This window comes from Lytechinus variegatus, chromosome 15 (assembly GCF_018143015.1).
Source record: "Lytechinus variegatus isolate NC3 chromosome 15, Lvar_3.0, whole genome shotgun sequence".
Lineage (NCBI taxonomy): Eukaryota > Metazoa > Echinodermata > Echinoidea > Temnopleuroida > Toxopneustidae > Lytechinus > Lytechinus variegatus.
Window position 1 is genome coordinate 28,654,223 of NC_054754.1, and position 10,913 is coordinate 28,665,135.

Here is a 10,913-nt window from a genome sequence, read left to right on the forward strand (position 1 = left end):
AGTGAGTTTCTTGTAGATTTGTCCAATCAGGGATCTCGGAGCTGGAAGCAATAAAAATCAGCATCTCCCTTTTTGCTCCGCACCCGAATCAAGATGGTAACGAAACGACACTACATCTAAATTATATCATGTTAAATCTCAGCTTTATTAACCCATCCTCTCAATAAATTGTCTTTGTTGATTCCGTTTTTACTACTGCATCATAATTTATTGTGTGTGCGTTTATTTGTAATTACGATTAAATACATTTTTCATTTTTAAATGCGAGGTAGCGCCGAGATTTTTTGCAAAGTTACTTCTCATACTCGACATACTCGACAGCGATAAATGTGTAACGGTATCCTGTCCAAATTCGGTTGTTGTATCCCTTTTTAACGAACTAAGAGATTGTTAGCCAATTTTTGCCTTGTATCAGATGGAAGGTATAGTATAGGCCTACATTTATTCAGGAACAACCTAATTTCATATGAGTAAGTTGGGCCTAAAAAAAGTTGTATGGTGAGACTACCACATATGGACCACCTCTTTTGAAACCGACCACCTTGCGCGCGTTAAAATTAGGCAGTGTATACAGCCACACGCGTGTGTCTTTACCATCCAGCCACACGCGTGTGGTTATATCCAGAACACATATCTGTGGATACCGCCACACGCCGCCAGTAATAACAGTAAAACACGTATGTCTGACCGTCTATATCACGATCAAAATAACCTCATTTCTTCATTAAATTCTTACATTCTAAACCCCTTTGATATCCTTAGATCGTTTCAATTTCATTCTCACCGTCTTCTCTCCTTGCTTTTCTTGTCTTGTTACAAACGGTCGTCTGTTTAACAGCAAATTCTCTTTTTCTACTTGTGTCGATTCTGGCTTCCTGCTTCGCGGTGGCAGACCCATACAGCGTTAGCGCAGCGCAGTATAGTAGACGAGACATACACAGTTTGGGTTTCGTACGTACGCGCACATAGCCTAGATTCAGTAGAGAATCGACACAAGTAGAAAAAGTGTGGAAATTTGCTATTTAACAGGCGGCCTTTTGTAACAAGACAAGAAAAGCAAGGAAAGACGGTGAGAATGAAATTGAAACGATTTAAAGAAATCAAAGGGGTTTAGAATGTAAGAATTTAATGAAGAAATGAGGTTATTTTGATCGTGATATAGACGGTCAGACCTACATACCGCGGTACGTGTTTTACTGTTATTACTGGCGGCGTGTGGCGGTATCCACAGATAGGTGTTCTGGATATAACCACACGCGTGTGGCTGGATGGTAAAGACACACGCGTGTGGCTGTATACACTGCCTTAAAATTATTGCGTATTACAAACGATACGCGCGGGAGAGTAGGCGCAGTGTCCATAGAAACGGTAAAAATTGATTTTACGAGAAAAAAGGTAGCAACAAAAAGTATAAATTGAGTAGAATTAAAGTAGAAATATATTGAAAATCGTAAAAATGGAGAATCATATATCACAATAAAGGAGAAAATAAGGAGAACACGATGGTGTACATCATTTATCATGGAGACGGATGAAACTCAGTTAATTGATAGTTTGAAGTTCTCTCTCTGAATGCTTCAAACACGCAGAATTACGTCCGCGACATTGGGGATTTTTTATGACGTCACTGTCTGTACGAGAGGCGTGATTGGCTCTCCCACATGAAGCTCCACTTGCATGCAAAACCTGTTGCAAGGGTAGATTTTCTCCACATTGTCACTGAATATTTCGATCCCGAAATGATCGAAAGAAAACCCAGAATTTTATCTAGATTTGGATTTTCAAATTGATGATTTTGAGATGAAGAGAATGATGATGAAGTGAAACAACACAGTGACGTAGTTGGAGGTAAATTGGGGGAATTACGCCGATGATGATGATGAAAATTCAACTTGCAACACAATCACAAGTAAAGTCATGTACATGCCGATTCGCTACCAATTCATGCTGCTGGAAGTGCTAGCTACACCGCGCGGGCCAAATTGAATTCATGCTGAACATGAATAACCACATCCAAATAGAGTCTATCATAAGAAGGAAAATGATATAACTGTACTTACAAACAAGTGAATAATCCGAACCTGAAGGCAAATCAACTCAACGAATAGTAGCAGACGATATGTGGCAAATGCACTGACGATAAACTTCGTGTGGCTGGATAGATTGTCACTCGTTCTGTTAGATGTAACTTTTATCTCATTAATTTGACAAAATTACGAAACTCGTGGAATTATCTATGTAAAAATATAGTAACATCTCTTATTATTTTTTGAATTACGATAAAACCTGTTTTGAAGGAAAACGTTGAGGTAAATTAAGATTAGATGTAAAAGATCATCCCATCATGCGTAGCATTATGTGATCGTAAACAAACCATCACAACAACACATGCCGTATTGTTTGCTCGCCTTGGCTGAGACTGAGAGAATAGATCTATGCACGTGTTGCACAGCTCTCAATCAGCAAGGAAGGAATACGTGCATGTTTGCGATGGTTTGTTTGCAATGACATACAAGCTACGCATGTTGGGGGTGATCTTTTACATGTAATTTTAGTTTACCTCAACGTTTTCCTTCAAAACAGGTTTTATCGTAATACAAAAAATAATAAGAGATGTTACTATATTTTTATATATATAAATAATTCCCCGAGTTTCGTAATTTTGTCAAATTAATGAGTTACAAATTACATCTAACAGAACGAGTGACAATCTATCCCAGCCACATGAAGTTTATCGTCGGTGCATATCGTCTGCTGCTATTCGTTGAGTTGATTTGCTTTCAGGTTCGAATTATTCACTTGTTTGTAAGTACAGTTATATCATTATTTTCCTTATGATAGACTCTGTCTGGATGTGGTTATTCATTTTCATGGATTTAATTTGGCCCGCGCGGTGTACGTAGCTACCACTTGTAGCAGCAGCTGAGTTGGTAGCGAATCGGCATGTACATGACTTATGATCGTCAGGCAAGTTGAATTTTCATCATAATCACCGGCATTGTTCCCCCATTATTTACTTCCAACTACCTCACTGTGTTGTTCACTTCATCATCATTCTCTTCATCTTTAAAATCATCAATTTGAGATGAAATTCTGGGTTTTCTTTCATTTCATGATAGAAGTATTCAGTGACAGTGTGGAGAAAACGTACCCACGCAACAGGTTTTGCATGCAAGTGGAGCTTCACGTGGGAGAGCCAATCACGCCTCTCGTACAGACAGTGACGTCATCAAATTCCAGTCAATTCAGAGACCGATGCGAGGCATATTTCGGAGGGGCATTTTAGCGTTTTTTAATCGGCGATTTTCACCTTTTTGTATTATTTTCGGATTTTTTGAATGACCCACTGATGATCCCCACATCATTACCTTTCCATTGATATATAATAAGACCACATTCATAATCAATATATTTCTCCTTTAATCAAAATTGTATTGACCAGACCCAAACCCCGCTGAAAAACCAAGAAATCCGATAGGAAACGGCTTTAGAACAAATTTCCGTTGTCAATCGTTGAATCATGTACCGGAGCTCGCAATGGAAGTAGTGAGACGATCATTTAGCATGTTGACATCATAGAACTGATTTGGAAGAGTTAAAATTCTTCGCCACCGCGACAAGAATCGGCCGTAAACTTAGTGTATCGCGGGTGGTCGGTTTCAAAAGATGGGTGCAAATGAGCAAATGTAAAATCGTATTCGTTGTTCGTCGATATATACGCGGATCGAATGGGAGTCGCCGTGCGAAACATGGGAATCTGATCTGCTTAATTTTCTGCACAAATGAGACGAAAACTGGGTAAAATTGATGAATATTTTCGCAGATACGATGCTTAGAAGATTAGGTGGTCGATAAGGGGTAGTTCCAACCATACATGATCATGAAGGCAAATTGAGCTAGATCTAACGTTAGGCCTTTATTAGGCTTGGCTTATAACTTAGATCTAGGGCCTAGTAAGACTAGGGCCTAGGCCCTATTCTACTTCTGAAAAAGGCCTAGCCTACCGCCTTTATCATGTTTATAATAATGATGTAGGCCTCAAACTGAATGAAGGTCTAACATAAAACAAGTTGGGCCCTACAAATATGGATTATGGTGTCTGGAGAAAAAAATATTTTTCTTTGTTTCAAGAAGATATCACATTTTTGTGAATTTGAAGAGAAATGACCTTCAGACTTAGATCTACACTAGAGTCGCACGGCCAATATTGGAGACTGTCTCCAATGTACTGGGAGATTATCTCCAATATCAGAGACTTTTGTAAAGACTGGGTATCCAATTTCAGAGACAGTCTCCAGTTTTGGAGACCAATTTGTTTACATTTGCTGTAAAAGGAGTACCTTGGCGGCAAATAAAAATGTGATAAGCAGATTCCTCATGAAAAGTTACCCCTTTTCACTGTCTACTTTAAAAATTCACCATCTACTTTTGTTTTGATGAGGACTTTTGTTGTCGATCACACACAAAACAAATGGGTTTCTCACCTCAGTGAGCCAAAATTTTGGGTGGAAAAATCCATGAATGCTTTTGTTGGAGTTTCTTATGTCCTTTTGCAAAGCAAGTCTCCAATATGGGAGATTGTCTCCCATATTATTGAAGAGAGTCTCCCATATTGGCCGTGCGCCTCTAGTGACTGACAGAAATGTAACATATTTGAAAAAAATCCAATTATTGGCTGCAAAAAAGAAGAATGGAATTAGGTGCAGCATTTCTCTGCCATAGACTGTGTATAAATGGACACACACAAATCAAAATTTTTAGCTTCCGAGAGCTGTTTTAAATTTATTATTGATGCCAAAAACTTGTCCAGAAAGAGTCCAATAGAATTTTTTATGCTCTTTCTGATGGTATGATTTTTTTAATGATTTGGAAACCAGATCACAATGAAAAATTGCGACAAAGTGAAAAAAATTGTGCAAAACAGAAATTTCATTTTCTCATAGAAAACGCTTGGGGAAATGGCAATCTCAACACACACAAAAATAAGGGTTTGCAATTTTCCTCTAAATCCTTATTTAAAATGATCACATAAACTTGTCCTTACTGTCAAAAGAAGCCCCTGAATTTTCTCTTTCCATACATGCCAAACATTTTTCTAGTAGCCTAAACTTCACGAAAAAATGTGCCATATTTTCCCCTAAATCAGCCTGTTTTATGCTGACACTTTTCAGTGTGGCTTCAGACACCCTACTACAAATATTTGACCACCCCCTGTCAAGACAGCTGGCAGCCATCTGTTTCGAGGAGTTTTTTAAACATTTTTTCTCCTTGTACACAGACAGCTATCGTGCAGCCACCATTAGGGGGTTAACAATGCAAAATTCCCCCTGACGGTGCTCATCGATTTTTGCCTTTATTTTCAGTCTAATTTAGGCCTAAAAAGAACTTTCCCCAATAGAGAGTAACATTCCGTTTTGGCCTGAACTGCACCAAAACGGGGAAAAATAAACTTAAATTGTAAGGACTTCGAAAAGTAGAAAAGTGATTTCGGCTGTCGTGAACTTCACTTCTCTGTTTCATCCGAACTTAAATAAAAGTATTTTTTATAAAGTTCCTTATATTTATTCAATAAATAGCAAATTTTAAGAAAATAACACAAATGTTTACTGACCAGTCTGTTTACGTTGCCATTTTGCAGTCTTTTATTATCGATGCCTAGATACCACACGCGTGTAGAGCTGCCAACTTAGATTTATAAATAATTTCATCGGCTGATAAATATCACAAATCGTAAAATACTTGTTTCGGTCGATAAATATAAAAATCGCTTTATGATAGAGGTGGATTTATTGATGATAGTCTTTTTTAGATTTTCAGATTTCTATCTAAGCCACAGCAGATCTCCAGATGAAGGCAAACTGAATGTGTTCCTGCATTCTTTCGTTCTTGTAATCATAGATGAGAAAGATATTAAAATTCATATAAAATGAAGGTGGGGGGGGGGGTGCCTGCACACCTATGTACATGAGATTCATCAATATTGTAAATTTTAAAAAATATATATTTTATTATTTTTTGCAGCCTGCTCTCGTGCTGCCAGAGAAGTTCCAGCACATCTTGCGTGTGCTCAACACCAACATTGATGGACGAAGGAAGATAATGTATGCCCTCACAGCCATCAAGGTACCACAATTTATTTCATGCAGAATCATTCTTTGAACTTAATCTGGCTTGACCTTTTGAAGTTTTGTGCATTACCCATGAAGTCATCTACCAATTATTGTAGTTTTAAATGTGGCAATCTTTATATGTAAGCCATACTTTTTGGTATAAGTCACAAAAATGAAGTTCCAGATATTAGTATTATAAATAGCTGTTGCTTATTTTTATGTTTGACCTCGGAATTCATATTTGATTGTGATATTTCAATTGGGCTACTAAGCGATTTAACAGTTTTAAAAATAGAAAAATCTTAAAATGAAATGGATAGATTGAAAAAGAAATCATTTATCACATTGTGCTGCTTCTCAAGTGTCTTGGTAAATTGTAACCAAATTATTTCCTACGCAACATATAAAAAGCAAGAACATTCTTGTTCTTTCAGGGTGTGGGAAGGCGATATGCCAACATATGCTGTCGCAAGGCCGATATTGACCTGACAAAGAGGGCAGGAGAACTTTCTGATGATGAGGTGAGTACATAGATGTATTCAATGCAGGAGTGGCAATGGAGTATTTTGATACATTGGTGGCGGGGGAGTGGGGATTTACAGCATCATAAACATCAAATCTTAACCAAGTTTAAAGTTGTTTTTTTAGCTCATCCGGCCTGAAGGCGTGGTGTGCGTTGTCAGCTGTTGGTCAGTGCTTTATATGATAGCACTAGGTGGGGGATTCAAAACTTTTACATGGAATTTATATTTTTCAAAAACCCACAAAAAATATTTGTTGACTGATTTTGATTTTTTATTTTTATTCCATCTGAGAGCTGCATTAGGTTCACGAAGAATATAGAAATTTTTACTTGAAAATGATTTCTGCTAAGTTATACGAACTTTATTCATAAATCACAAAAATTCTTCATTCATCAATTTCCATTGTTTCCTCAATTTATGTCACGAATATAATTGACTACCTTGTCAACAGGGCTGAAATTAAAAATTATGTTAAATTTCATTGCTAGATGCCGGATGACCTCCACATCATTAAGTTTTACATGTTATAACTTACAGTTAGGGCCTTTTAATCTCCCTGGTTGTCTGGGAGGCTCCCTGAAAATTGACTGATTTTTAAGTGAAAAAAAATGCATATGTTCAATATGTCCATGATTCATACATTGATCTCCTATATTGAATTGTGAGTAATTGAGAGAGATCTCTACATTTCCTCAGTAAATTTGCCCTGAAAGGAGATTATTTAATTAATATTTGTTTATTTTGTTTCATTAACCCAAACCCTATAAGTGTAACTTATCACTGTTCTTTGGGGGGCCTGCAAGAAAATGACAATACGTATAGCTATACAAACAATTACGGTAAAAGAAAAACAGGAATAACAGTTTGTAGCTCTGAGTGACCCATTTTATGTAACATGCATTATTGAGTCACTCATCATGTCATTCGGGGCCAATGAATTTTGAATACCATAATGCAGAATCAACAGTAGAAACTGGACGAGGGTTGATATTTAATTGGATTATAATATTTTGAAATCACCATACTTTGAAGTCCCTATTACAATTTACATGAACCTTATGCAATGGTTACTTGGTATTGACAATATTTGAATGTTCGATCTCATTTGTTGAGAGGCTGCCTACCCTTCTGCAGAACTCTGTTGAGACATAGTTTTAGATTTATCAGAAGTTATGATTGCAAACTTCATTAATTTATATCCTCTGACAGGTGGAGAAGCTGATGACCATCCTCCAGAACCCCCGCCAGTACAAGATACCCGACTGGTTCCTCAACAGGCAGAAGGACGTCAAGGATGGCAAGTACGGCCAGATGATGGCCAACAACCTGGACAACAAGCTCCGTGAGGATCTGGAGCGCCTCAAGAAGATCAGGGCTCACCGTGGGCTCAGGCATTACTGGGGGTGAGTTTGTTTCAGCAGATTTGGGGAGTCCTAGCTCTCCTTGTAACTTAGGGAAATTCTGTTCATATGCCTCTTATTTTTCTCTGAATGGGCGAAACCAGGAATCCACACTGCTGGTATATGTAGGAAACAATGCAGGAATTTTTTTTTTCATCAGCTCTCCTGTGCTCTTCTGCGCCATATATGTACTGGTTAGTTGAGCCCTCCGCAAACCATATGCTTGGTCTACAACCACAGTAACATTTGATGTAAAAATTTAAACTGATATATAATATCTTATTTTCTTCTATTATATTGCTATTGAATGTTAACCTTAATGATTTTTGGGGTTGGAAATTTAAATTTGAAAAAAATTTGAATATGATTAAGTATACTAGACAACCTATACAATCCTAACCGGTCTAAATAAACAAATTTCCAATTCATAACCACAATGATATGGTATCAATCTTACGATTATATTAATTTGGCCTTAACCCTAAAAAGACTGGGGGGGGCTGATTCAGCCCCCCCCTCGACATTTTTCGCGATAAATCCGTTGCGCAAAATTTTTTGACCGCGTCGCTCGCTGACTTTTTACTTTCAAGTCTCGCGCAACTTTTGAGACCAAAATTGTGACCCCCGGGTACACGGTTCCAAAATTACGCAACATTTCGTAAGTGCATGCAGACCCAAAATTACTCAAAAACGTGAATTTGTGTACAAATCCAATGCAAATAGTGTTCTTAGCCAAAATTCATAAATGTTTCATTATTTTTCCTTTTACTGCTTAAAATCAATTAATTTTATCTTGTTTATGGTCAAAATAAAGTCCCCGACAATTTCCATTGAAAAAACAATAAAAAACAAAAAGTCGAAAAACAAGGAAATACATAAGAAATTTAGAAAACAATAGAATACATAAGAAAATAAATTTGATTTTGAAATTTTTTTAAAATCAATTTGATCAGATGCCTATCTAGAGTATGTGAAACAAATATTAGCATTTCAGGGGCATTATTTTATTAATTAGAGCAAACTTATGATTTTACGCATAAATTAGCATAATTAATGAGACATGAGATTTTTTGCCGAATTTGATGTTATAGTTTTGTAGATAATGCCATGGGTAATGTGTGTGCCAATTTTCGTCGCGATTGCGCGATCAACGGCCGAGATCATAAGGGGGGGCTGAATCAGCCCCCCCCCCAGTCTTTTTAGGCGTCGAAATAGCCCAGTCTGTTTAGGGTTAAGTCATGCTATAGGCTTGCAATTGATCCAAATTTCGATATTAGTATTCCACTAGAAAATTTTGAACCCCCACCAAATTTGTTTACATTTTTAGAAAATGTTCAAAAAGCTGTTTCTTCCAATTCAGATTGTTCATGCGTGTGTGAAGTATTTTTCAGGCACGACATCATAGCATTGCATTAAACAGCCGAGTAAAAATAAATTACAGCTGGCTAGTAGTCACCACGATATGTCACTTGTCACTCTCTTCTTTTTGCCATTTTCTGGCTGAATAAGTTTCTCCTCGACCCTATCAATGACAATCATCTTTCTGTTTTTCTTCCTTTTCAGTCTACGTGTGAGGGGACAGCATACCAAGACCACTGGCAGGAGAGGAAGGACTGTTGGTGTGTCCAAGAAGAAGTAAAATGGGACCAGAGCAGTTATTATGTATTGTCTACAATGGACTCTTTGTAAAATAAAGATCAAATAACAAAGAGGAAAGACTGTATTTTGGTGTTATTTTTCATGGTCTGCAGTAGGGTAATAAGCTTAAAGTTTCAAGGGGGCAAGATATGGCATCTTGGAAAAAATTTCTAAGAAGCTGCGAGCAAGCAAAATTACATATTTTTTAATTTTTTTTCAAAATAGGTTTTTAAACAATTTTCAGATTAAATTTTTTTTCACTTTTTCTTTTTTTTTCTTAGTCATGAATTTTTTGGGGGCCTATTACATTGTAACGCATAATTTGCATAATCTGGTCTTAGAAGGTGCTTTGAATTGGGCGTATATTTCCCTTATGGAAGATCGATCCATGCTAGCTTACCTGTATTTTTGAAATACAGTCTTCTCTGCATATATCAACTACCCAAAAGTTGATTGGAATAAAAAGGGAAAAATCAAGTATGACACTGAAAATTTCTTCAAAATCTGATGTAAAATAAGAAACTTATAACATTTTTAAATTTTGCTTGATATCACAAAACAGTTATATGCACATCCTGGCCAGTATGCAAATGAGGGGATGACATGACAATTTCTTTTGTATTTTATTATATGATATATTGATATTCTTATTTTTTCATTGTCCTGTGAAACAGTTTTATTTCTCCCTAAAAATGTGGAATTACCATTGTTTGAAATTTTATGGTTCAGTCAAGTTGGTCCTTATTTTCAAATCTGAAAATTTTGCATAGTGATTGGTAGTGATTTTTAACCCGAATGCTAAGAAAGCATGATTGCTTGTAAGCAAGCAACCAGAGGACCAATGGCTTAAAGTCTTTTCCAAGGGACCTGGTATTTAGGATAAATGCCTTACCAAAGGGCACTAGCGCACCAAGTGGGAATCGAACCCGGGTCACCAGAATCCGAATCCCCTGCTCACCGACTGAGCTATTGCGCCTCCCAAATAATGTTTTGTATAATTCAAACAAAAAAAAAGAAATGGTGAGTGAGGGACATCGACTGTCATTTTGCATGTGAAAAAATTGCACATAACTATTTTGTGAAAAATAAGTGAAACTTTATTTTTACATTCAATTTTGATGAAATTTTCGGCATTATGCTTGTCTGATTTTTCTTTATTGATTCAAATCAACATTTTCTGGGGTGGACTTGACCTTTAAGTAAAAAAAAAAATACCCAAGTAAAAGCAATTTTTTTAGTCC

At 36.8% G+C, this 10,913-nt stretch overlaps 1 protein-coding gene across 1 annotated transcript; it reads left to right on the forward strand.

The window, feature by feature from the left end:
- Positions 1-6: 6 nt before the first annotated feature.
- Positions 7-9,750, forward strand: LOC121428403 (40S ribosomal protein S18). Its single transcript, XM_041625002.1, has 5 exons — positions 7-96; positions 6,022-6,123; positions 6,545-6,631; positions 7,844-8,037; positions 9,598-9,750. The coding sequence occupies exons 1-5, from the start codon at positions 94-96 to the stop codon at positions 9,671-9,673; spliced, it is 462 nt and encodes a 153-aa protein (XP_041480936.1). The 5' UTR covers positions 7-93; the 3' UTR covers positions 9,674-9,750.
- Positions 9,751-10,913: the final 1,163 nt, after the last annotated feature.

Excerpts from the sequence above, each read along its gene's own strand:
- LOC121428403 (XM_041625002.1), top strand. Across the intron at positions 6,124-6,544 it reads ATGCCCTCACAGCCATCAAG|GGTGTGGGAAGGCGATATGC; the intron begins GTACCACAATTT and ends TTGTTCTTTCAG. Across the intron at positions 6,632-7,843 it reads GAGAACTTTCTGATGATGAG|GTGGAGAAGCTGATGACCAT; the intron begins GTGAGTACATAG and ends ATCCTCTGACAG.